General features: G+C 41.7%; 1 protein-coding gene across 15 annotated transcripts in view; it reads right to left on the bottom strand.

Moving 5' to 3' along the window:
* The window catches only part of LOC111866505 (protein madd-4), a 669,679-nt gene that overhangs the window by 94,506 nt on the left and 552,247 nt on the right, over nucleotides 1-22,926 (bottom strand). For all 15 annotated transcript variants that reach the window (XR_004513226.1, XR_004513225.1, XR_004513224.1 and 12 more), the window contains exon 10: nucleotides 4,593-4,688. Coding sequence is in view for 11 of the 15 variants with exons in the window: in XM_033752289.1 (XP_033608180.1) it covers nucleotides 4,593-4,688 (96 nt within the window). In the remaining 4 variants the exon portion in view is untranslated. The remainder of the gene's footprint in view (nucleotides 1-4,592; nucleotides 4,689-22,926) is intronic.

A 22,926-nucleotide genomic window follows, 5' to 3' on the forward strand; every position in this document is an offset into this window, starting at 1 on the left:
ATTTATTATCCTGAATCGGACCTATAGGCCTAGGCGTATATATTTTTGGGACTACTCTCTAGGTATATATAATAATTGCTGCTTTCGAAATTGGCCTGAACAGTACATGTCTGGTATCTTCTCGGAGTAACACATATTACAATTTTTGGATTCCTAGCAAGGAGAGGACTAAGTATATCGAACACCATGCTCAGATGAGCTCCGAGGTTCACCCAGCGTTCTATACAATGAAAACTGGGCGATCTTACTCAGAAAATAAAATGGTCGAAATATGAAGCTGACTACTTATCTCCATCTAATGGTGACGTTAAAAACGCGTGGAACTCTACCTCTGTTCCACCCTGCTTCTTCTTTTTCGACGCGGTGCTTAGATGCAGGGACGATTGTTTTTACAGTATATGTTTGAGCTTAAAACATCTGAGGTTGGCCTAACTGCTAAAGTGTGGTGCCCTGAGTTTCGGACTGTATCTGCGTGGGAGGTGCTGAAGTGTGACGCATTTCCGCTATCTGTGATGAGATTCTGCTTTGAGTTCATCGCCATGCAAATAACATCTTGGGAACCAACTTAAAGAGGCAGAAAGCACCAACAAGCCTGCTCCTTGATAGTATATGTTTTGGGGGGGAATTTCGTAACGAACTGTTACAATAATCAATCTATTAGGTTTTGCATAGCAGTCTGTCCGTCCGTCTACCCACATGTCACAACTCGAAACCATGAATTTTGTTTCAAATTGATGAAAATAACACACATGAGGACCTACTAGCATTTCTGTGCACACTTCGAGCATAACACAGAATATATTTATCATATTCGAAAAGTTGGATCTGACTTTTCTAAAGCGGCGATTATGACTAAAATGTAACGTCATGCAGTGTGGCAGTTTACTGACGTTTCGGAGGAACGTAGACACTCCTCTGGACAGCTGAATAAGCCGAGAGAGAAGCTAGCAAGAAGCAGGAAGCAAACAACGCCAGAGAAATGAGGGAGGGAGGGAGAGAGAAGCCGCGTAAGTGGGTGTAAGCAAGTGACGGGCGTAAGAAGAGCAAGACAGAACGGGAAGAAGAGGACAGAGGCTGCTGCGGAGGAGTAGCAAGGGACGCTGATGTTTGAGGAATGTCCTAAAAGGATATAGTCGGGACCCTGGGCAGTGTCCCCTGGTCTGTGAGACCGATAGACAACCCGGCCTCGATATTCGTATGAAAGGAGGTTCCCACTTACTTTCAATAGTATATGAGATGTTTCCGCAAATTGCTTAGGCAGAATCTGCCCTTGATATTCGTACTATTGGAATGGAACTCATTCTCAGTCACTTCCATGTGTTTGAGTATACTGGTGTTATGGAGTTGGCTGCGGTCGGCTGCGGTGTCCCAAGAATATGCTGTGCCCCTCCACACTTGCCCCTTTACCAGCTTACCTTCCCCACTTTAAAAGCTTTACCCTCTTTCGAACATACCTCTACCAGAAGTACCAGTGGGCTCTGCCTGGGAACGTTCAAAGCAGTAAAATGTTCACGTCCCTCTCTTATAATATAATGCCTCTTACTACTACCCTTGTACTCAGCGGTTAGTCGCTGGCTTCCCATCGCGGCGGCCCGGGTTCGATCCTGGGTCTGGTCAAGTTGGATTTGTGGTGGACAAGGTGGCGCTGGGGCAGGTTTTCTCCGAATACTTCGGTTTACCCTGCCAATCTTCATTCCACCAATTGCTCCACAATCATCCTCACCTATCATCTGCGGCTGGTACAATAGGCCAGAAGTGGCCGCAGTACAAGGGACTTAGTCCCACCCCACTAGCAATAAAAAAATACTACTACCCTTCCATTTCTCTTCTCCCTCTTCGATGGGACAACTTATATAACTGATACGAAAGGTAAAGTTAAGGTAAAGCTATCCCCGTAACAGGCCGTGGAGGCCCAAAAGATTGTGAGATGTTGAAGCTCCCACATTTTATAGACAAGCGGCTCATATAGGGCCGTGAGGTTGACAGCCTTACGTGCTGGCCGCCTACCCAGGAAGATTCCTGGTACCGACTTCTGTTAGAGGCTTAGTCGCCCCAGGGCCATAGTGCAGCTGGAAGGATTACGGTAAAGGTAAAAAAGTAAAGTTGTCCCTGTGCTTAACTAATTAAGCACTACGCCATGAAGGTGTATGGAAGAGTGGATGTATAGATCACATTTTCTCAACCTTGGCACTAGCTAGAGGTGAGTGGTCAGCTTCACGCCCCGGCCACTTTATCCCTGGAGAAAGAGCAACCAGTACCAGTGGATAGGAGGTTGGGTGAACCCCAGAGCCGGTTTGGACGACATGGAGAAGTGAAAATTCTTGCCCCCCCCGGGACTCGAACTCCGCCCCCTTGGTCGTCCAGCCCGTAGCCAGTCGCTATACGGCCTATGCTATCCCGGCACTCAATTGAAAAATCCAATGACCTCATCGTAGATCGAACCCATGACCTTCCGACTTGCAGCATAGTGCCTCAACGAACTACGGACTATGTTAAACAACGCAATATTCAATATTCACGCTGCAACTTATGTAAGCACTGGGCAGAAACAATCCATAACCAAAGATTCTGTTCCAACGGACTTGTCTGCAAGTTCATACAGATTTCAGTCTCTGATTCACACGACTCTCATGCTAGTAAGGTTGAATGATCAAGCATGCGGTGCCAAGAGCTCGTTCATATTTTCTTTCTGGTGAATTTTTAAGGGGCTTTATCATTCAACCAAAAGATCGAGTCAATGCGTTTATCTGTCAAGTTCCAGTACAAGGCTGTTCTGTCACATCCATCATTCTAAACACGGGTTTTCTGTCTCCAAATACGAGGGTCTTGAGAGGTGTGAGGAAACAGCTTTTCGTCCCAGCTTGAAGTGCTACCTCAGAATTTGTTTGCCCCTCGGCCTTGGTTCAGAAGACACTTGGTTCTGAGAACTATTCGCACACCTAGAATGAAACTGACAAAACTAAGAAACTAACGCTTTATAAGGGCAGTTTGAAGTTTCGCGCGGTTTATGTAAATAAATACATATTACAGACATAGCTGACATCTAGCGGAAGGATAGAAATCATGAAAGTCACCTTACGACAACACGTAAGAATCGATTCTCTGTCCCAAACTACGGCATAAATCATGTCATGACGTCTTCTTCCACACCTTTATCAATTCTTTATTCACTATCATCCTAATATTCAACGATATGTAAACTAAGCTGTTAAGAGCAATGTTACATAAACCGTAATTAAATACGTAGGCATTATTATTATTATTATTATTATTATTGGTGGTGGTGGAAATGGTGGCTATACTAGTGGTAGTGGTAATGTTAAGGGTGGTGCTGCTGGTGATGTGAGTAGCAATTTAACATTAGGCACGTAAATGCTTAATTCCTCATTACTATCTATCATGGCACAAAGCTGTTCTTTCTGCTCTAGAAACAGTCGACCCTCGTGTTCCTGCTTGGAACATACGTAACTTTCGTTGCACATTCCGTCACAAGGCTTCAGTCAGATATGGTTCTGCTGCTGACGTGGTACGTACAGCCGCACGTCATATGAGAACTATTTTTCTTCAAGCATATTAGCTGGCAATATTATTACTTTTATTTATTTTTATAGCTCAGCAATATAGTGACTACAGGAATGACAAGCGGGCTGGATCCCGGCGCTTCCAAACTGGTTTTGAGGATCAGCTACCTCCAATCCAATGGGTTTGGGGGCCCTTTCGGAAGGGGAAAGCCGTTATGCCGACTACCCACCTTCATCTGTATTCGAAGTTAAGTTATACCCTCATTACACTTGCGACTTCATGACGCAGTGCGTAATTAAGCCCGCAGAAAATTATTATTATTATTATTATTATTATTATTATTATNCACTAACTGAATGTTTCTGTCTGAATGTTGCATTGTTTTTGTCTTGTGTTTGTGGTTATGTGTGTGTGTATTTGTTTTGTTTATCTCTTATCTCGTGGTTGCTTTGTAATTGGCCTCAGGGCTATTGAGTAAGAGCGTAAAAAGATAAGGTCCGTAAATAAATAAATAATTAAAGAATTATTATTATTAAAATATAATATGTTCTTTGGAATGTGTATGTAACACAACAAGGTCAAATGCGCTTAATATATGTATATTTTTAATCAACAACACAAATTTCCTTTTACAATTGAACTTCTTTCGGGTTCGAGCGGATGCAGTGAATACTAAACCCGTATACAATTTAGACAACTGGAAAAGCACATTCATAAGTGCTAACGGTCAGCAATTCATTGCAGTGGTAGCCTGAAATTGTGAAACGTCGCAGCTTTTGAAAGTATGAAGGCAAAACCTTTATTTTACCGACATAAGAGCGACATTCGCTTTCCAGTGAGTGGTTCTGTGCCTCGGTTGATGGTTACGCTACTCGCACTTTTCAGCAGGCGAAAAACGCTTAACAGAATTCCGCACATGTACTCGTTAGCATGCAGACCGAGACATGTCAATTTCGGCAGTTCAGTTAAATCAATTCACTGCCATGTAACTGAGTTGAAACTGAACTTAGCCGAGTGTAAGAACTACACTGCTGCTACAATATAATCAGGTTCTGCTGACTCTGACTCACCCCTGACCACTCTCCCGTATTCCATGCTGGGCAGTCCATGAGGTTGCAAGGTTCCTGGTAGCGTGGCTTGTGTCCATGGCAGAGGTGCTCGGGAACCTGAGCAGATAACATCAGTACAGATTCAGATATTACCAACGCCTGAGAGAGAAATTACGTCCAAGCATTAAAGAATGAAAATGAACCCTTTATGTACAAATCATATCTGTGAAATATATGACTGTGTAGGCTCAATATTGTCAAAATTTCGTGTTTGGTAGAATCCTATATATTTAGGCCTTTGTGCATCGACCAATGATAAGTTAGTCGCTTAGTTCGTAATTTTGCACGTACTGAATGCACAGCACTTACGTAATAATAGGCCTAAACATATTAAATTAAAGTTAAAGGTAAAGTTATCCCTGTAACAGGCCGTGAAGGCCAATAGGGTTGTGAGACGTCGAGGCTCCCAAATTTTCTAGACAATCGGCTCACAGATGTCGGTGAGGTTGTCAGCCTTAAACGCCAGCCGCCCTTTACCTCCCCCCCCCCGACCCAAAAAGATTCTTGATAATCATTTCTGTTAGAAGCTGAGTCGACCCAGGGCCATAGTGAGGCTGGAGGGGTTAGAGCAATTAAAAAATCCACCTCATCGGGAATGGAACCCGTGACCTTCCGGTTTGTAGCACAGTGCCTCAACCAACTGCGCTACCGCATACCCCCAAAGCATATAAAATTATCTGATAAATCTTCGAAATGTGACGAGTTGACATATCTGGAAACGAAAACACCTTTAGTAGAATAAAAGACTATTCATGAAGAATTAAGTGCAGGTGGTTTTGCCTTCCTCTTTGATATCTAAAAATAAGAAGATTAAAATGTAAAAAAAAAAGTGGATTTGCCTGATGTTTCCTATGGGTGTGAAACCTGGACGTCATTCTAAGGGAAGGATATAAATTGGGAGTTAAATCGGGAAAAAAACTCGTTTTTGCTTCGTTCAATGAACAATTAAATATTAATGAAATTGTTAAATTGTCTTCCATGAGGCGTAAAAAACATTAATGGTTCTTTGAATTTAAGAATTGTAAACAAAATACATGTTTCTTAATAAATGATATGTAATAATTAAAATAATTCATTTCGAGTAATGACAAATTAAGTCTCCGCTAAGTGTCATGTACAGTCGCGTCTTTCTGCCTAATTCTATGGTCCTATTTGAAGTTATCTTCACCCTTGGGTTCCCACTGAGGGATGGACATGGGCACGGACGTTGTATATTCAATTCCAGAGTGTATTTTATTAAAAGAGATATTTTTAGTGTCTTTGGATGTCATAATGTCAATAAAAATATAGGTTATCAAAATGAATATTATTTGTATACTCAATCTACTATGTTAACAACGGAACGCCGTCGTCATTTAGTGACGTACACCACTACGTCATCATCAGAAAACTGCTATATTCTATTTCCTACACGTAGATTCTAAACGGTTCTCGTGAGAATGTATAGCACTCGGGATTAGTGGACATTCGGACTCTGTCCATCTTCCGGTATTCTAAGGAACACAACATTTCGGAAACGAGATCTTTTTCCGTCCTCAGGCGAGGGAGTGGTAGACACCCACTCCGTTGGGTCCGTTAGAGAGGGCTAACCACAGTCCAGTGATTAAAGTTAGCTCTTGTGTTATGTTCTTTAGAATACCGGCCGATGGAAGAAGTCCGAAAAATACAACAATCCCAACTATTTTCAACATAATTCCGGTATTCGAACTCCGATAACACATGCAAACACATTTACACAGGGTATTTCTTTCGTAAGATTGGCTGCTTACGTTATGAAGTACCCTTATCAGTAGAGTACATGGACTTCGGAAAGAGTATTTTCTATTTTTGTTTATGGCACATCTTTCTTTCCGTGAGAAACTGTGGAAGTAGACAGATGTGAGCATTCATATTTTATCTGAGCTAACAGTGTTGTGAAGATAGGCTGAACAGTCTCCGATAATTTGCAAATATGAACAGATAAAATGTGGGATAAATTGACCAAATTTAAACAAAAGGACATATGAGATTTAAGGTTCTACTACGTTTAATATTTAGATTAAGTGACGCCATGCGGTTTGGTAGACAGACAATTTCAGCAGGTTCGTCAGAAATTATGGTATTTATCCAAACACAACACAACTTGGTCACTTCCCTTAAAATAGTAATCTTTAGATTGGTCATATTTCATTTCATTCTTTTTGTCTGATAAACTCACCCCATAAATATATCTTAGGTTCCTCATGTCTGAACTTTTAACTTTCTTTTTATGGCTTTTCTCCCATCATCCCCATGCGACATCCATACAAAAGGACTGAAACCTAGTTTTATACATATGCCTATGTCCATTTCCTGTGTACCTACAGGGTACAGATTAATCCCAATGTATCTCACACGGAGATGAACTTCGAAATGTTATTAATAATCTCAATTTCCGCTGTTACACGTTTGATTAACTGTTCACATCTGTTCGAGAACTCCTTTGTTTTTCACAGATCTAGTAGGACCAGGCGCTATATTACTACGGTACTGCTCGCCCTTATGTTACACAAATAGGACATAGCTTTCAGTTCTGGACGGTGGCTGCGAATATACTGAACAAGCAGCCGTGGATGCCTGACAAGGCACGATCCTTCAGTTTGGGATTGGGTTATGGCTAGCAACTCTGGCCGCAATAGAGGACCAGGATGTGAGACACAACAGATTTTGATTTGATGGGATAAATTTATTTACAGGTCATCGATTTTAATTATAACTTTGTACTGTGATCTGTAAAATTCCTAGTTTTTTGTGCCATATTTCCGTTTGAAACCGATATCGCCTGACCAACTGTACAAGCGCTTAAAAACTATATTAAAATCAACTACTTTAAAATATAATAGTTGACTTTCCCTTTGCTGATTTCATCAGTTTAGATATTAAAAGGTCTGGTGGTTTACTACATCCATCTCGAATCCTATATTCATTACAGAATATTTCAATTATGACTGTTATTTCCATTCGAATATAAATTTTACAATATTTATATATGATTTTAATTGTCTCCATGCGATATATTGGATAGCCAAATTTCAATAAAATATACCATAATGTCTCTTTCTTAACTGTGAAGTGCTTTATAACCAACCAACAAAATAATCAACTAACTAACTCCGTGGAGCTTGGTCCATCTTGAGAAGCAGTCAGTCGCTCAGCTATTCAAGAATTTACAAACAGTTTATTTAACATGAATTTTCATTACCGCGTTCACAACAGCCCTCCACTCGTCTCCATCCTGAGACAGATAAATCCAGTTCATAGAACTCCACCCTATTTTTTTCTCTAAGGTCCTTTTTAATATTATCCTACGTCTAGATCTTCCTAGCGTTTTCTTTCCTTCTAGCTTACCCAACAAAATTCTGTATAAATTCATCTTCTCCCCCCCCCCAGTGCATGCTACACGTCTTGCTCATACAACCTTACTTGACTTGTTCATTCTAATTATGTTACGTGTTTTATTGTTATTAAAAATTTGCAAAAAATAGTTCGTGCATCATCCTCTCATAGGTCTTGTGTTTATGATCTACCTCCCTGCAACTTCACATATGCCTTATTCAAGAGATTCATTATTCTGTCCATAATTGGAAAGCGAAATGCAGATTCTGCGAGCCCGCCATTTTATTTACTGCACATGCTGCAATATAATAGAGTTTCATAAAATTTGGAAATTTAAAAGACGACCACAAATTTCAGGACTAGGTGGAGCTAATACGGCTTTCACCTCAGACTTTCGCACAGCCGTCGTGCTGATTTAAATGGCTGAAAACGGTTAAAAGGCACACATGTGGGGCCGTCTGTAGCGGCATTATATCCTCACAGATTTTCATGAAAATTCGCCCACGTTTCCAAAATTACTATGAAAAAAGCTTTTCAAGTTCTTGGTGGAAAAGCCTGAACGCAAGAGAACTCCTGGAAGAACTAGACGTAAATGATAAGATAATATTAAAATGAATTCTAGAAAGGACGGAAGACTGTGATCTGGATTCATGTAAATCAGGAGTTGACGAGCAGCGAGGTCTGAAATAAGCTTTCGGGTTCGATAAGAGGTGGAGAATGTCCTACTAGGCTGAGTGACCGTTGCCCTCACAAGAAGTAAAGTAAAAAAAAAAAAAGTAAAGGGATCCCAGTAACAGGCCGTGGAGGCCCATAGGGTTGTGAGATGTTGAGGTTCCCACATTTTCTAGACAATCGGCTCATAGATGGCGGCAAAGTTGTCAGCCCTACGCGCCGGCCGCCCTTTACTCCCAAGAACATTTCAAGAATATTCCTGGTACTCATATCTGTTAGAGGTGGAGCCGACCCTAGGGCCATAGTGCGGCTGGAAGGATTAAGTCAACTAAAAAAAGCCAACGACCTCATCGGGACTTGAACCCGCGACTTTCCGACTTGTAGCGTAATGTCTCAACAAACTACGCTACCGCGTGCCCCCGCCTTCACAAGAAGTAATCTTTATAATAGGTGCTATTAAGCAGGTCACACACCTTGACATAGAGCTGCTGTTTTTCTTACGCAATAAGGAAAGTAGGTCAAATATAAAAAGTAACTCCAGACCTCCTACGCTTCTTTAAATTGCGTCAAATCGACGTAGTTAGACCCAATCTGCCCTTAAATTAAGCTGTAATGAAATAATGGAATCCATTAATTTTTATGAACACATATCCCGTTTACCTTCCGTGTGGAGGCGGCTTAGAATACCTTCTACCTTGGCCTGCGAGCGCAGAAGGCGACGAAAGAAAGAACCTGGTAATTATCACTAGGAGCACAGTCTCTGTGGCCTAATGGTCAGAGTTCCTGGCTACAGATCCAGAGTGTCAGGGTTTGATTCCCGGCGCTACTAGATTTTCTGAGAAGCAGTGGGTCTGGAACGGGGTCCACTCAGCCTCGTGAGGATAATTGAGAAAACCGAAATTAAAGACCGTGGGGATTCGTTGCGCTGACCACGTGATACCCTCTCTCCGCTAAAGTTGACACTAACTTCGCCGACAAGTGGCGGTCGCTCGGTCGGTATAGCTCGCTTGCGGACTACAACCATGGAGTTCTGTTTTTGTCACTAGGAGACATAAACACTGAGACCTGGTCCTCCAAGTTGGGGGTTGGACACAAGGCTAACGGACCTTGCTATTTAAACATTATTATCGGGAATTCCAAAGAAGTGAAAAGAGGGTGGTCTGATTCAGGAAGTTTAGACAAAACTGTCAGAATGTTCTATGTAGGATATGGATCAAAGAGGATTTTTTGCCAATAACGATGATCATGATTATTATGATGATGATCAGGGCCCGGATTTTGATGACCAGAAAATATTTTAAAAATGACCTATAAAATGACCGAAAACATCCAAAAAAAATTACCTAAAATATGACCCAAAAATGTAATATGCAGGGCTCGGATTTTGATGATCTGAAACTATTTAAAAAATGACCTATAAAATGACCGAAAAATCTACAAAAATGACCTAAAGGAGAAAGAGAAAGAACACTTCGCTTCCATGTTATTCACATTTCAGAAAACATATGAAGAAAAATTCCCTAAAATTGCCCAAAATGACAAGAAATACCCTTAAAAGTCCAAAAATTTACCAAAAAATTACCCCGAAAATGAAAAAATAACCTTAAACCTAAAAATGTCAAAAAATGACAAAAAACTACCTATAAAATTTACATTTCTGTAACCAGCGGCTCATATCCAAGATTTATATATTTAAGAGCATCGCACAGGATACCAGGAAAAAAAGATGACATGTCATCAGAATCCGTGCCCTGATGATGATAATCCTGGTTCACCAATTTTATATTATTTATTGACATGCCACTGCATGGTGACCACTTCTTAAATTAAAGGATTGCCGAGCAACTGAAATCCTGTGCACGTAAGCTACTTCAGCGCTATGAAACCAGTTATGATTTCCCAGTAATAAAACCAGAGGAAAGAATGGAGAAAGCAGTAGGAAGGATAATGCATAGGTGACAGAAGTGTCACCTGCCGTTTCTTAGTTTATTTTATTGCTAATTTGACATGAACGCTTGCGATTATACTGATACATTTTAACGTATACGTTTTCGACATTAATATAAAATTAGGATCAAACTCGGAACCCTATCACAGCGAACATATCAGCTCAAGCGCTAACGCTTCTGACTTTTATGTAGCAAGTGCACTGTTCGAATCTAGGGCAGAGCAAATGTTATTCTGACCGACTGCTTGTGATCTTTCCACTCCCTGCATGGAAATGCCAGGACCTTAAAACCAGACCCCGACAGTTTGCCTGCACGTTCATCCAATTTTTATTTTATCATCCAATCAGTTGACGTATATAAGCCTAATATGAGTTACTGGTGCTATCATTAAGGAACTCCTCAGACAGACCTATCAATATTAAACTAGTGTGGTAACCGTCACGATACTACACTCTAAGATGACAGGAAAATCACCTGAAAGCGGAAATAAAACTTCCGAACCTTTGGGAATTCTGTCACCATCAAATTAATTAACATCTTCAACATAGTACTTGATATGCTCAATTCTATTCGAGTGACTCTTTTCTGATGGTAAGTTCTGCGAAACAGTGAATCTCCCTTTTGTTTCGTATCTTGGTGCAGGTTTCTTTCAAACACAGCTTCATTATCGTAAAAGGTGTTCTGGGTTTAAAACAGTATTGTTATGATACTCCTCTCTTGACTGAGGCACGACACTTTCGAAGTTTCATGTTAATAGCTGACATGTCATGAAAACTGAGTGTAACCATAGTAACTGAACGTTGCTGCTGAGTTGGTGCCACTCCTGCTAAATATTTGGAAGCACCAGTTGAAATATCGACCCTCAAATTGGATATATCGATAGAGTGTTTCAGTAATTCCCCTCAGTCCGTCCAGACGAACAGAGGCGGAATACGTCAAATCTGGCCACGACTGTTTCCTTCCACACCCTTTTCAGTTCACTGTTGATTCCTATCACTCGACCATAAAATGAACTACCAAGAGCGTCCTTAAAAGACACATATAAATAAATGGAGTGTTTTACCGAATCCCACTCGAGACATGGAGGTCTGCATCCGTTGATTCTGTTTGTGCTGTTACTTGTATGTGCAGGCAGCGGCCTTGTGACGGGCTTATCCCCCGTCCAAGGAGTCCTACAGACTGTGTATAGGACTGAGACACTGAAATAGCGGCCAAGGTCTAAAGGGCTGTACAGCCATAGAGAGAGAAAATTTTACTATATATTTATATGTAATTCGTGGAATGACCCATACTGGTACATGAAGAGAATGTAAATCCCATCAGTATCTCGGTTCTTATTTTAAATACAATTAGATGTGATATATATTTAACAAAAATACAAGAGAACCGCGTAGAACAATATGTAAGTAAACTAAAGTTGTTCCTGTGCTTAACTAATTAAGCACTAAGCTATAAAGGCGTATGGGGCAGTGGATGTATAGATCCACATTTTCTTGACCTCGGTACTAGCTGGAGGTGAATGGTCGGCTTCACGCCCCGGCCGCTTAACCCCCGGGGAAAGAAACCCTGGTACCCATTTGACAGGAGGTTGGGTGAACCGCAGAGCCAGTCTGGATGACGTGGAGAAAAGAGAATTCTTAACCATACCGGGACTCGAACTCCGAACCCTCGGCCGTCGAATCCGTAGCCAGTCGCTATACCGACTACGCTATCCCGATTCCCAGTATAATATGTAACGTAATTACTAGAGCAAGATTATATTGTTATCTGCAATATATACAGAAAAGAAGCGCAAACTGCAGAAGGTCTTTGCAGTCGTGTCTTTCTGTAATACAAAGAGAGACAAACAGATGTCGCTAGTGTTCCTGGACTCAGAACAACAAAGGGAACGACTTCTACTTTGGGCGAAATGTGTATCAGGGACAGAAGTACGTGTATCTGAATCGATGAAATTCCGCCACAGGCCAATCTGATGAAGACAAGAACCAGAACAGCAGAAGTATCGAGATGCAGTCAACGGTTCACTGCGATATCACCGCGGGATGTAAACTGGAAAATGAGAAGGTGACGAAAAATTGACACGATCCGTTATGCTGTTATTCGTCAAACTGAAAAATAATTGAAACAGAAGTCGATTCTTCGGGAAGATCTTGTCGTATTGCCAGTGTCATCACATATTTGATGGCTCTCTGTTATCGCCGACACTTTTTTTTCTTATGGCGCTACAGCCCAAATTTTGGGCCTTGGCCTACCTCCAAGAAACTCTCCGTTTCTCTTCGGTTTACTAGATCTTAGACATTCGGTAGGACTCCTTGTGCAGGTGATCAGCTCGTCGCAAGGCCTTTACCTGTACACAAACATAGAAAAACGCACATATACACACAAACACTAAACATCCATTCCCAGAGTGGGATTCGAACTCACGATCCTGGTTTCCGAGCGAGCGAAGAGAGCACATGCCTCAGACCGCTCGTCTACCGTGACCAGCCCGACGTCCGTTACTTCAGGTAAAATACTGTGAATTGAAGACTGCGTCCCGTGAAATTCAAACGATGTAGGAAAAGGTTGTAGCCTATGTTACTGTACTCTCCAACCCGGCGTCTGTTTGAATAAAAGTAACCAACAAAGAACCTCAGTCAAGATAAGTGCCCCGCTCGAGATTCGAATTTAGCACCTTCAGAATAGAAGCCAGAAACATTATGAATAGAGTTAGTTCCTCGATGTGTAACTGCAAGTGGATACAGAACTTGTATGGGTGCAGCCTGGGATTCCATTTGAGTGCCATGAGGAAATTAAAAATAACAAATGGAAACAATTTTGTTACAGACAAGTGTTAAAACACTCGACACCAATGTAGAGAATATTACGAGTACGTGACCAGTTGTGACCATAACATAACATACTCCGTATTGAAGGGGCATTTTGCAAATAATTCCACTTCAATGGCAGGAAAGAGATTTTGGGGACTAGGCTACTATTTATTTATTTTTGTCTGTTTCAGGGCGCTTTCAACAACTCAGATTAGGTTTCGTAAGAAAATTAGCAACTAAGATTTCGGAGGGATGTGGAAAGAAGAGGTCGTGGCCTAATTCCATGTAATATCCATTTTTATTATTTTTTTTCTAGTGGGGTGGGACTAAGTCCCTTGTACTGCGGCCACTTCTGGCCTTTTGTATCAGCCCCTGATGATAGGTGAGGGTGATTGTGGAGCAATTGGTGGAATGAAGATTGGCAGGGGAAACCGAAGTACTGGCAGAAACCCCGCCCCAGTGCCACATTGTCTACCACAAATCCCACTTGACCAGACCCCGGGATCGAACCCGGGCCGCCGCGGTAGGAAGCCAGCGATTAACCGCTTGAGCTATGGCGCGGCCTCACGTAATATCCATACGTATGAATGAATGAACTGAGGAAAAGTTACGAAAAATCTGTCAGAATAGTCTAGTGACAGAGACTCTAATCTTGACACTTGAGGGGTGAAGGAGGGAGGAGCGAAAGCAGACACACATACTGCGCATAGCATCAGTTCAGAACATGTTAGCCACTAGCGGATTTGTGTAGTGCTCAGCTGGTCTGAACTACAGTTATCTCTACAGTGCAAAGCATCATTGAGTACAAAAACATTACGTCTGAAGAAGACCGTGATATTGAGATTGCACAGCCACTCTACAGTACGTACTGAAGGTTTTGTCTCAGGTAGTAGTTGCTGATTCGTGTTGCTGCCGCCCCTTTAATGGTTCCGACTTCCTGAATTCTTGACAGCTTTCAAGATTAGAGTCTTGTACTGCAAATCCGGTCCAACTCCCGAATATGAACAGGACAGACAGCTACCCACTCGACTGCGACGTTAGGTTAGAAGGCCGACTGTCATATCACGGTGTTTGGCTTAAAGTAACTATCCGCATGGAACCGCGTCATTAATGCTGTCACGTGTATTAGTGACTATAGACGGAGTTTGGATTGGTCAATAGATTTATTAACACCGTATACAATCAACTAATAATTTCAATGGCAATACAGCGCTATCGTTGATTAAACAATTCACAGTTCACCGTTAAATGAGCACTAAAGATTCTCAGTCTTCACTAGTCGTATCCTGGTAACGGAATTAAAGCAGTCTCGGTGTGACTAAATCTTTTAATCACACACTAAGTCTTCACAGTCTGACCTTTAATTCTTCTTCAAGTACTACCTCCCCCTGGCTAACTTCAACCGACAACTGAACTCTTCCTAGTACTCTATTATACTCCTTGTACTCTTCTGTACTCCTACATCTGTTAGGCTCGGAATTCGCATCACAGAAAACACATGCTCTCCACTGCTGTGTAACGCACTGCTTACGCGAGAGCGTGCTTATCGCGCACAGCATAGCAGCGATCCGTGTGCAACCACAGAAAACACTGCTCCTCTACTGTCGAGAATGCGTGTTTATTTGTCCGTTACTTAGCAGTGAATCGATACGTCACAATAAAAATTAATATTCGCTTAGCTAGTCAGGGTACTTAAGCACAACGGACCAATGAAGGTCGCAGTGCTAGGGTCAGTTTTATGGCTCACCCCTCATACACATAGTCAGGGTACATCCCACCCTTTAATGGAACCCGAACATTCATAACTGTATTTACACTAACCCGCTATTGACCCCCATTCCGAGCCAAATGCATCCAATATATATCCGTTTTATGTTCTTATTCCAGTATTTTTTCAAACCAGTTTTAAATTGTTTAAAATTTATTGGAAGGAACGTGCGTCTGAAAGCCAAGCACATTCTTACACGGAGTCAGGTGAAATTTGAATCCCTATTGGTGGAGTGAGATCAATACTATAGGCCAGAGATGGGTAGTTATTTTGGCTGGAAGGACGTATCATATTATTAGATTAGATGGACTTTACGGGACATACATCTTTATGGATATGAAACTACAAATGATTATTTCTGGACACACAAAACAAAAGGTACCTAATAAACTTGGGTTAAAAGACTTAAGAACACCGTATCATGTAGCATACTGAATAATACCTAATTTATTAATACAAATTATTTTGTTTATGAAGATGACCACAGCAGCCGCTAAGATATTTCCAGCCCGCTGTGGCTTCAATAGCCGTTCCTTAACAACGGTTTCTAACAGTGGAGTTTCTTCAGTTTCCCGCTCTCACGTCGTTACTGTCTGGCTAATATCCTTCAAATCTGCTCTTGTCAACTGAACCGCAGCGCAAATTGTAAAGATAATTCCGCGGCATAGACCACGCAGAATTGCCCCTCCACTGTTGAAAAGGCGAGTTTAGGGCGCCGTTGCATAGCAAAAGTCGCGGCTCGGTACAAATAGAAAACGCCGTTCTTCTATTGTTGCGCGCGTGTATGTTGAGGACATTACCTAGCAACGGACGCTGTTCACAGAAACACTGCTTAGCAACGGGTCTATAAGCCACAATACTCTTCAAACGGATGGAACAGACTAAACATGGTCTAGTCGATGAAGAAGGTGATGATGATGATGATAATTATGATATACTAAAAGTGTTCTTGGATGTATTGTAACTTAATTAATTAATGCGAACACAAAGCGCAGGTGTTTATTAATATATTAAGTATGTTTTCTCCAGATTTTGCCATTTTGAAATTTACTATAACAAAATGGCCGTTAGTTACTGAAACTCAAACTCTAAGTTTGATTTATGTAATTTAATCGTCGAAAATGTTCGTAAATACAAGTTAAACTAATTACCATAAGACTACTTTCAGCAAGAGCCTTGAATTTTGGGAAAGCACAGCCATTTTGGGAACCATATATATAGAAAGTGCTATTGACTTAAGCTGTTCCAAAGGAGATGATGAGTACTGTAGACAAAAGGCTCGAGCTCTATGATCATTGTGGTCTCATCAGCATCAGACGACAAAGGATAGGCTGCCAATCAAAAGTAATTCGAAACCCTGGAACAAATCGGGGCCGACATTGTTCACCCCTGCTCTAACCTTTTGGCCTTCCGTTTGACCATTCCATTTAACACCCTAGCTATAAACAATTTATGCTATCATTAATCCGTCGCTGACACCAATTAAGAAATGAAAACATAACCTTGCTGCTCTATATCCTTACCGATTACAAACTGTCACAGCAGTCGGAGGCCATCTTTGTCACAATCTTCTGACGTCTCTCTGGCTCTTAATCGCGCGTTACTTACTTTGAACATGCGCAGATGCAATGCAGACCTCTAGAGCACAGTGACAATTATACGTACCGCCTACTTTACATGACATTTCTCTGAAATCTGCTCACAGACTATATATATATATATAGTTTTCTTAAGCTTCTCGCCGGTCACGGTGGCCGATCGGTCTAAGGCATGTACTGTCTTCGTTCGTAAGTCGTGATCATGGGTTCGAATCCCACGCAAGGCATGGATGTTTGATATGTGTTTTGTGTTTATTCTGTGTTTGTGTTGTCCTGTGTTTAAGTAGAGGCCTTGCGACGAGCTGATCACGCACCCAAGGAGCCCTACCGTCTGTAAAATGATCAAAATGAAAAACAAACTCGACAACGTAAGATGAAAGAGGAACGGATTAATTAATTAAGTAAGTAAGTAAGTAAGTAAGTAAGTATGCTGCTCAAAATAAACATCGGTTATGTACCTAAACAGCTCAAATCTGTCAGTTCTTCTAAGGCTGTAACACACTAGGCGAACCGAGCCTAGTCAAGTGGAATCGAATCTGAGATGTAAAACTTCGGTCCACTGGGCCTGACTCATGTAGCGTGACACATATACAGCATATAGCAAAACAACGGATTTACCGTTGCAGTATTTTAGACAGTAAACCAAAGAAGAAACCATCTGCTCTATCGCTTAGCTTTGTCATTAACCCTGAAGATGGAGGCGAAATTTTCCTTCGAAACGTCAGAGACAAGACATTATAACTCTTCATAATTTCGGTTTATTCCGAGAATCATACTCTCTGTGGGCAGAATAAAAAATTATCAAAGATAAAATAGGTGGGACATATAGTAACTACCCTTTCTAAAGAGCTGATCTATTTTGTAGCGAAGTTACGTATCTGAGGAGAGTTCACAAGAAGATCAAGATGTTTCGTTACACGGCTACAAGTAGAATACAAATCAGTTTCAGTGTCTCGATGTTGAGGGCTTTCTTGGCGCTAACTGGATTTGTCTGTTCCAGCACAAACGGTTTATTGGTCCCCTTGTCATCGTTTGCTGTGCTATAGTCTCTGGGGATTGAATTAGAAAAACGGAGAAGTGCCTAGGGCGCCTCACAGCGGGAGAAGAATCAGCTACAGTAAGATTGTTATTGCCAATGGACGAGTATAAAACTGTCGTGTTTACACCAAGTAACTACCGCGCATTCATATATAATAATTATCATATGCGTGAATACACGAAATGTCGCTGTCTAATTCAAGAAACCGGATTGGAATATTATAACCATTAGGTATGTGCAGAAAGTACAGCTAGGAACATTGAGGTTAACAAAGGCTACTAAGGAAAGAAATTCTCTGACACAGTCTCAAAGTAACAGCGTCGGAATCAGTTAAGTCCACCTCCAATCTTTACTAATTTCCGTAAGATAGCTTGGCGTTAAGTAGTAACTCTGTAAACAGCGGCCGTTGCTAATTAACGTCTGCAACAAACATGCACGCAATAACAAAAGAACGGCGTTTTCTATGAGGCCCGCGCAGCGACTGTTGCTATTCAACGGCAAGGTAAACCCGCCTCTACAACAATTGAGGAGTTGTGTTTTCTGCGTGATCCGTGCCGATTAGTTATCTTGAAGATAACTGACGCTGCAGTTCAGTTAACATTTGACAGAAGTTCTGTACGGGACTTGAGCACGGAAGCAGAGGAATAGACATTGTTAACATCCGTTGTCAAGCAACGGCTAGTAAACGCTGTATCAGACTGAGAACACATAGTGTGTCACATAGTGATTTGTGAAGTGTAGTAACGTGTTGTATAAGTGTGCAATAAATCCGGCTATCAATCCAAACCCCGCCTATAGTCAAATCCGAAATACGTGACAATACTTCATGTAATTTATCCATCTTCTTTCGGTCTTGTAAACTGCCAATTTCCCGTAACTTTCCTCACTTAAATTCTGTTCGAATTTGTTTCTCTTTCCTATCCAGACGGAATGTCATGGGAGAACGCGTACCCAGTCTTCTTTCATATTTGGAAGGTCCTGGATTCAAGTTTAGGCTCGGAGACTGAATATCCAGACTCGGGCTTTTCATGGTTTTACTGATTCTATCCTGGAAAGTGCCGAGGTGTAACCTAAAATAAGACCACGACCGCTTCTTTCCGCACGCTTTCCAACACATTATTCACTAACTGCCCAATAATTCGACGCTATAATTACAGTTACAGCTACAGACTTTTTGTTAAGTGAAGAGCAAATGAACGCATAACCAAACAAGCAGACAAAGAACAATGCAGTTCATTTCTCGCCTCGGATAGAAGGGTTAATGTGCATGTAATGATCTACATTCATCTTCGGGAGGCGATCGTTTAAAATCTCGGCCGGGTTTCTAAATACCCTTGCTGGAAGTTTCGTGTTTTCTATTTTACCAGGTAAATTCCAGGTTGAAAAAAAAACATCATATTTCCGCTCCAAATCCTTGCACACGCATCTGCCGTGTCTTTAAACTAATGAAAACACTGACATTCAAACAGTGTCGTTTCAATATATGCACTCTATTTTATTAATGCATTTAATTCCATTACAAAATAAACGAGGTCTGTATCATGTGAATTTGCACTGCAGTTAAACCGAATCCTCAGTCACGTGGTCCAGACTGGGTCCATCAGGGAGACATGGGAGCATGTAGCGGGCCAGACTGTGATGTGGGCAGAAACACACAATTGGTGGCTGATCTAACCAAGTTAATTCTTGTGGTTGCCTCTGTATATATTCGTATTCCGTATTGAGGGGGTGGGTTTCCCCATGCACTTAGACCGGTTACTGGTCCATTGTGCGCCCCCCTTTTAATTTCTACTGTCTCCATACCCTACCGGTACTGGTGCTTACTATCAGCCCCTTTCTGCCAGCGAGGTTCCAACCTCTTACTGGCAGTGGTATCTAATAGTTAGTCCCTTTCTGTCAGCGAGGTCGTCCCTCCTCTGGCAGGGGTTCCTAGTCCCTTTCTGCCAGCAAGGTTTCCACCCTCTACTTGGCAGTGGTATCTAATACTTTCGTCCCTTTCTGTCAGAGAGGTCCCCCCTCCTCTGGCAGTGGTACCTGATACTTCCCCCATCTACCGGAGGAATTGGAAACTACTTGGGCGGGAAACTTGGCCTAATTTTGCTCAGAGGTCTCCTAGAGACATGAGGTTCTTTTACGTGCCGTAAATCTACGACACGGGACCCACGGCTTAAAGTCCGTCCCGGAGGACTTGTTCCCTGAATTTTTCCGCCCTTAAAAATTCCACGACCTCCGCCGGGTTTTTGAACCCACGTACCACGAGTCATGAGGTGGGAACGTTACCTCTAGACTACGGAGGCCGCTTTATCTGTATATATACTCGTATATACAGGTGTACGCATTTCGATGCAACTAAAAAATGTAACATTTGCAGGATTTGATGTTCTCACAGCGACACTTATGAAGAATTCTATCTTTTGTGATAAAACATAGTGTAAATGATTGAAAGTCAACCGACTTACTCTTCAACACTGAAGGTGGAAGCGACATGTGCCTCCGAAACCTCGGTTGACTACCAACGGACTACAGGGCGTTATATCCCATTAGACAGAACTCTTCATGCAATATTTATTACTTACCAGTATGTCACGGATTTTAGCCTATTTTATTTTGAAAAATGAAAGTAGGCGTACGAGATCGCCTTTCCGATTGTGGGTCTGATGTGTATCCTCCATATTATATTTTGAATGTCAGAACAAATATCATGAGACTTGCGAATTATATTATGGCACCCGACCCAATCTCAATGGCGTTATTCATATATCCCTTCCATCAGTAATACCAACATCAGAGCAATTAAAATTGTTGAGGCAGAACCTTACTATCGCTTGAACGCCGCTACAATTCTTCACGAAACTTCGGTAAGAATATCATGCCACAGGAAGACATCAACGGCCTGCATCATAAAGCTCTCTCATCAGCATTACCAACATTACAGCCTCTCAGTTTTATGAAGCAAAACCTTAATACTGCTTGAACGCCTGCACTAAACTTGATGAAACTTGGTATGCCACATGAAGCCATCTCATATGTTCTTCGATCAGTAATACCAACATTACAGCGTCTCAAATTGTTGCGGTAATGACCGCAATGTTATTTTAATGCCTGAACTGATTGTCATGGAACTTGGTAGCTATAGTATGCTACCTGATCCCATTTCATAAATCGCTTCCACCAGTAATACCAATATTACAACCTTTCAAATTTCTGAGACAACCTTAATATTCCTTCAGCACTTGTACCAATCTTCATGAAACTTCGTACTTACAAGTATAAGTCATGCCACAGAAGGGATTCTTCTGTATATCGCAACGGCCACACCGGCTCAGGGGTTATCCCATGTTATTCATACTTCTTTCCACTATGTGAAACGACCTGAGCGTGAAGATGAACCACCTCCCTCTAGACAAAATACTATGAATGCTTGGAGATTTAGCCCGCTGACACATCGAAGGGGTGCGCAGGCACATGAGAAACTGAGGAAAAGCACAGCAACCGAGTCGCCCAAGACAACTGGAATGCCGAATGACCGGCCAGTCTGCCGCTGGAAACAGCCGCCTCACTGGAGCCAGCTTACTGCTGGAGAGGGTTAGCTACCGTCTCAAGAGTTGGCACCGAGCCAGCACAACGACTGGCCCCGCACTCCACCTTGACATCTCTTGCAGAAAACGTCACCAATACACTTGCCACAGTACCGGTACTTCATCCCTTTTAGGTACAGTAGCACTGTAAGTGCTGCCTGCTTTAAAACTCAACAGTGTTCATGAGTTTCGAGTAATTCTCAGAATAAACAGTGATTATTTCCTTAAACAGGGTTAACAGAGTGAGTCTTGTAATGGTGACACTGGGTATTCTTCTAATGACTGGACTTCCGTCCTCAGGGATCTAAATACCTGTACTTAGTGGTCTTGAATGGTTACTAATTTGCATTCTGCTCATGAAGGATTATTTCCCCACTAGTTGCAATCACTTAATTCTGATTACTTATTGTAAAATAAACGTAAAGTACAAAATCATTTTTGGTGATGCCTTAAATATGATAAAGGTTAGGCGTACATTTAATTTTTTTATTAGAGGCAACGCAAATTTTAATTTGTATAAATTGCAATATACAAAACTAATTTTTCATGTGGTTCTGTATGGGTGTGAAACTTGGTCTCTGAACATAGACTGAGGGTGTTTGAGAACAGGGTGTTGAGGGGAATATTTGGATCGAAGAGAGATGAAGTGACAGGAGGTTGGAGAAAACTGCACAATGAGGAGCTTCATAACTTGTACTCTTCTCCAAGTATAATTAGAATGATCAAGTCAAGGAGGGTGAAATGGGCAGGGTATGTAGCACGAATGTGGGAGAAGAGGAATGCATGTAGGATATGAGTGGGAAAGCCAGAAGGAAGAAGAACACCAGGAATACCAAGACGTAGGTGGGTGGACATATTAAAATGAATCTTAGAGAGACAGAATGGAACGGTATGGTGTAACCGTTCTTTGGTTCTGCTAGCTCCGGTAGAGAAATTCAACTCATCTCAGGCCGTGTTGACTGGCCACGACTTGAATGATTAGTGGAGCTTAAGCGTAGGAAAGTCAACCCTCAACACCAATTAGCTGTTAAAGTCTTTATTCGAATTGCATTATTCAAGTGGTAACTGCACCGTAGTGATCCACTTAACAGATTTTGGATTTAGGCTTCCTTACTGTTCACTAAGACACACAAGTCAATAGGCACCACAGAGTGTATATACGGGGATCAGAACACGTGTACCCCCGGTAAATGCAAATTTCAGAGTTCCCGTCAAGCAAGCTCTGAATGGTAAATATTTGCCCTGGTTACCCAAAATTCAGGCAAAGGACCTCCTACTTCAGATTATGATTGGCTGGACCGGACAGACTGGGAGGTTGCTTAATCTTTCTCCTCCAATTAGAAAAGCAACTGTCCACTTAACAGATTTAGGGGTGGACTTTGCCACCTGCTGCGTGGTTGTGAAACTGGAACTTGGGGTAGCATAAAACGACGCTGCTAAAATTATGACTTCTCCTGTCAAAGTTTACAATTTCTAAAGAACCCGGTCTCGTGTTACGCATTAACTTGACTAATTCACTGATGGGCA

Source organism: Cryptotermes secundus, unplaced genomic scaffold (genome assembly GCF_002891405.2).
Source record: "Cryptotermes secundus unplaced genomic scaffold, Csec_1.0 scaffold401, whole genome shotgun sequence".
NCBI classification, from domain to species: Eukaryota; Metazoa; Arthropoda; class Insecta; order Blattodea; family Kalotermitidae; genus Cryptotermes; species Cryptotermes secundus.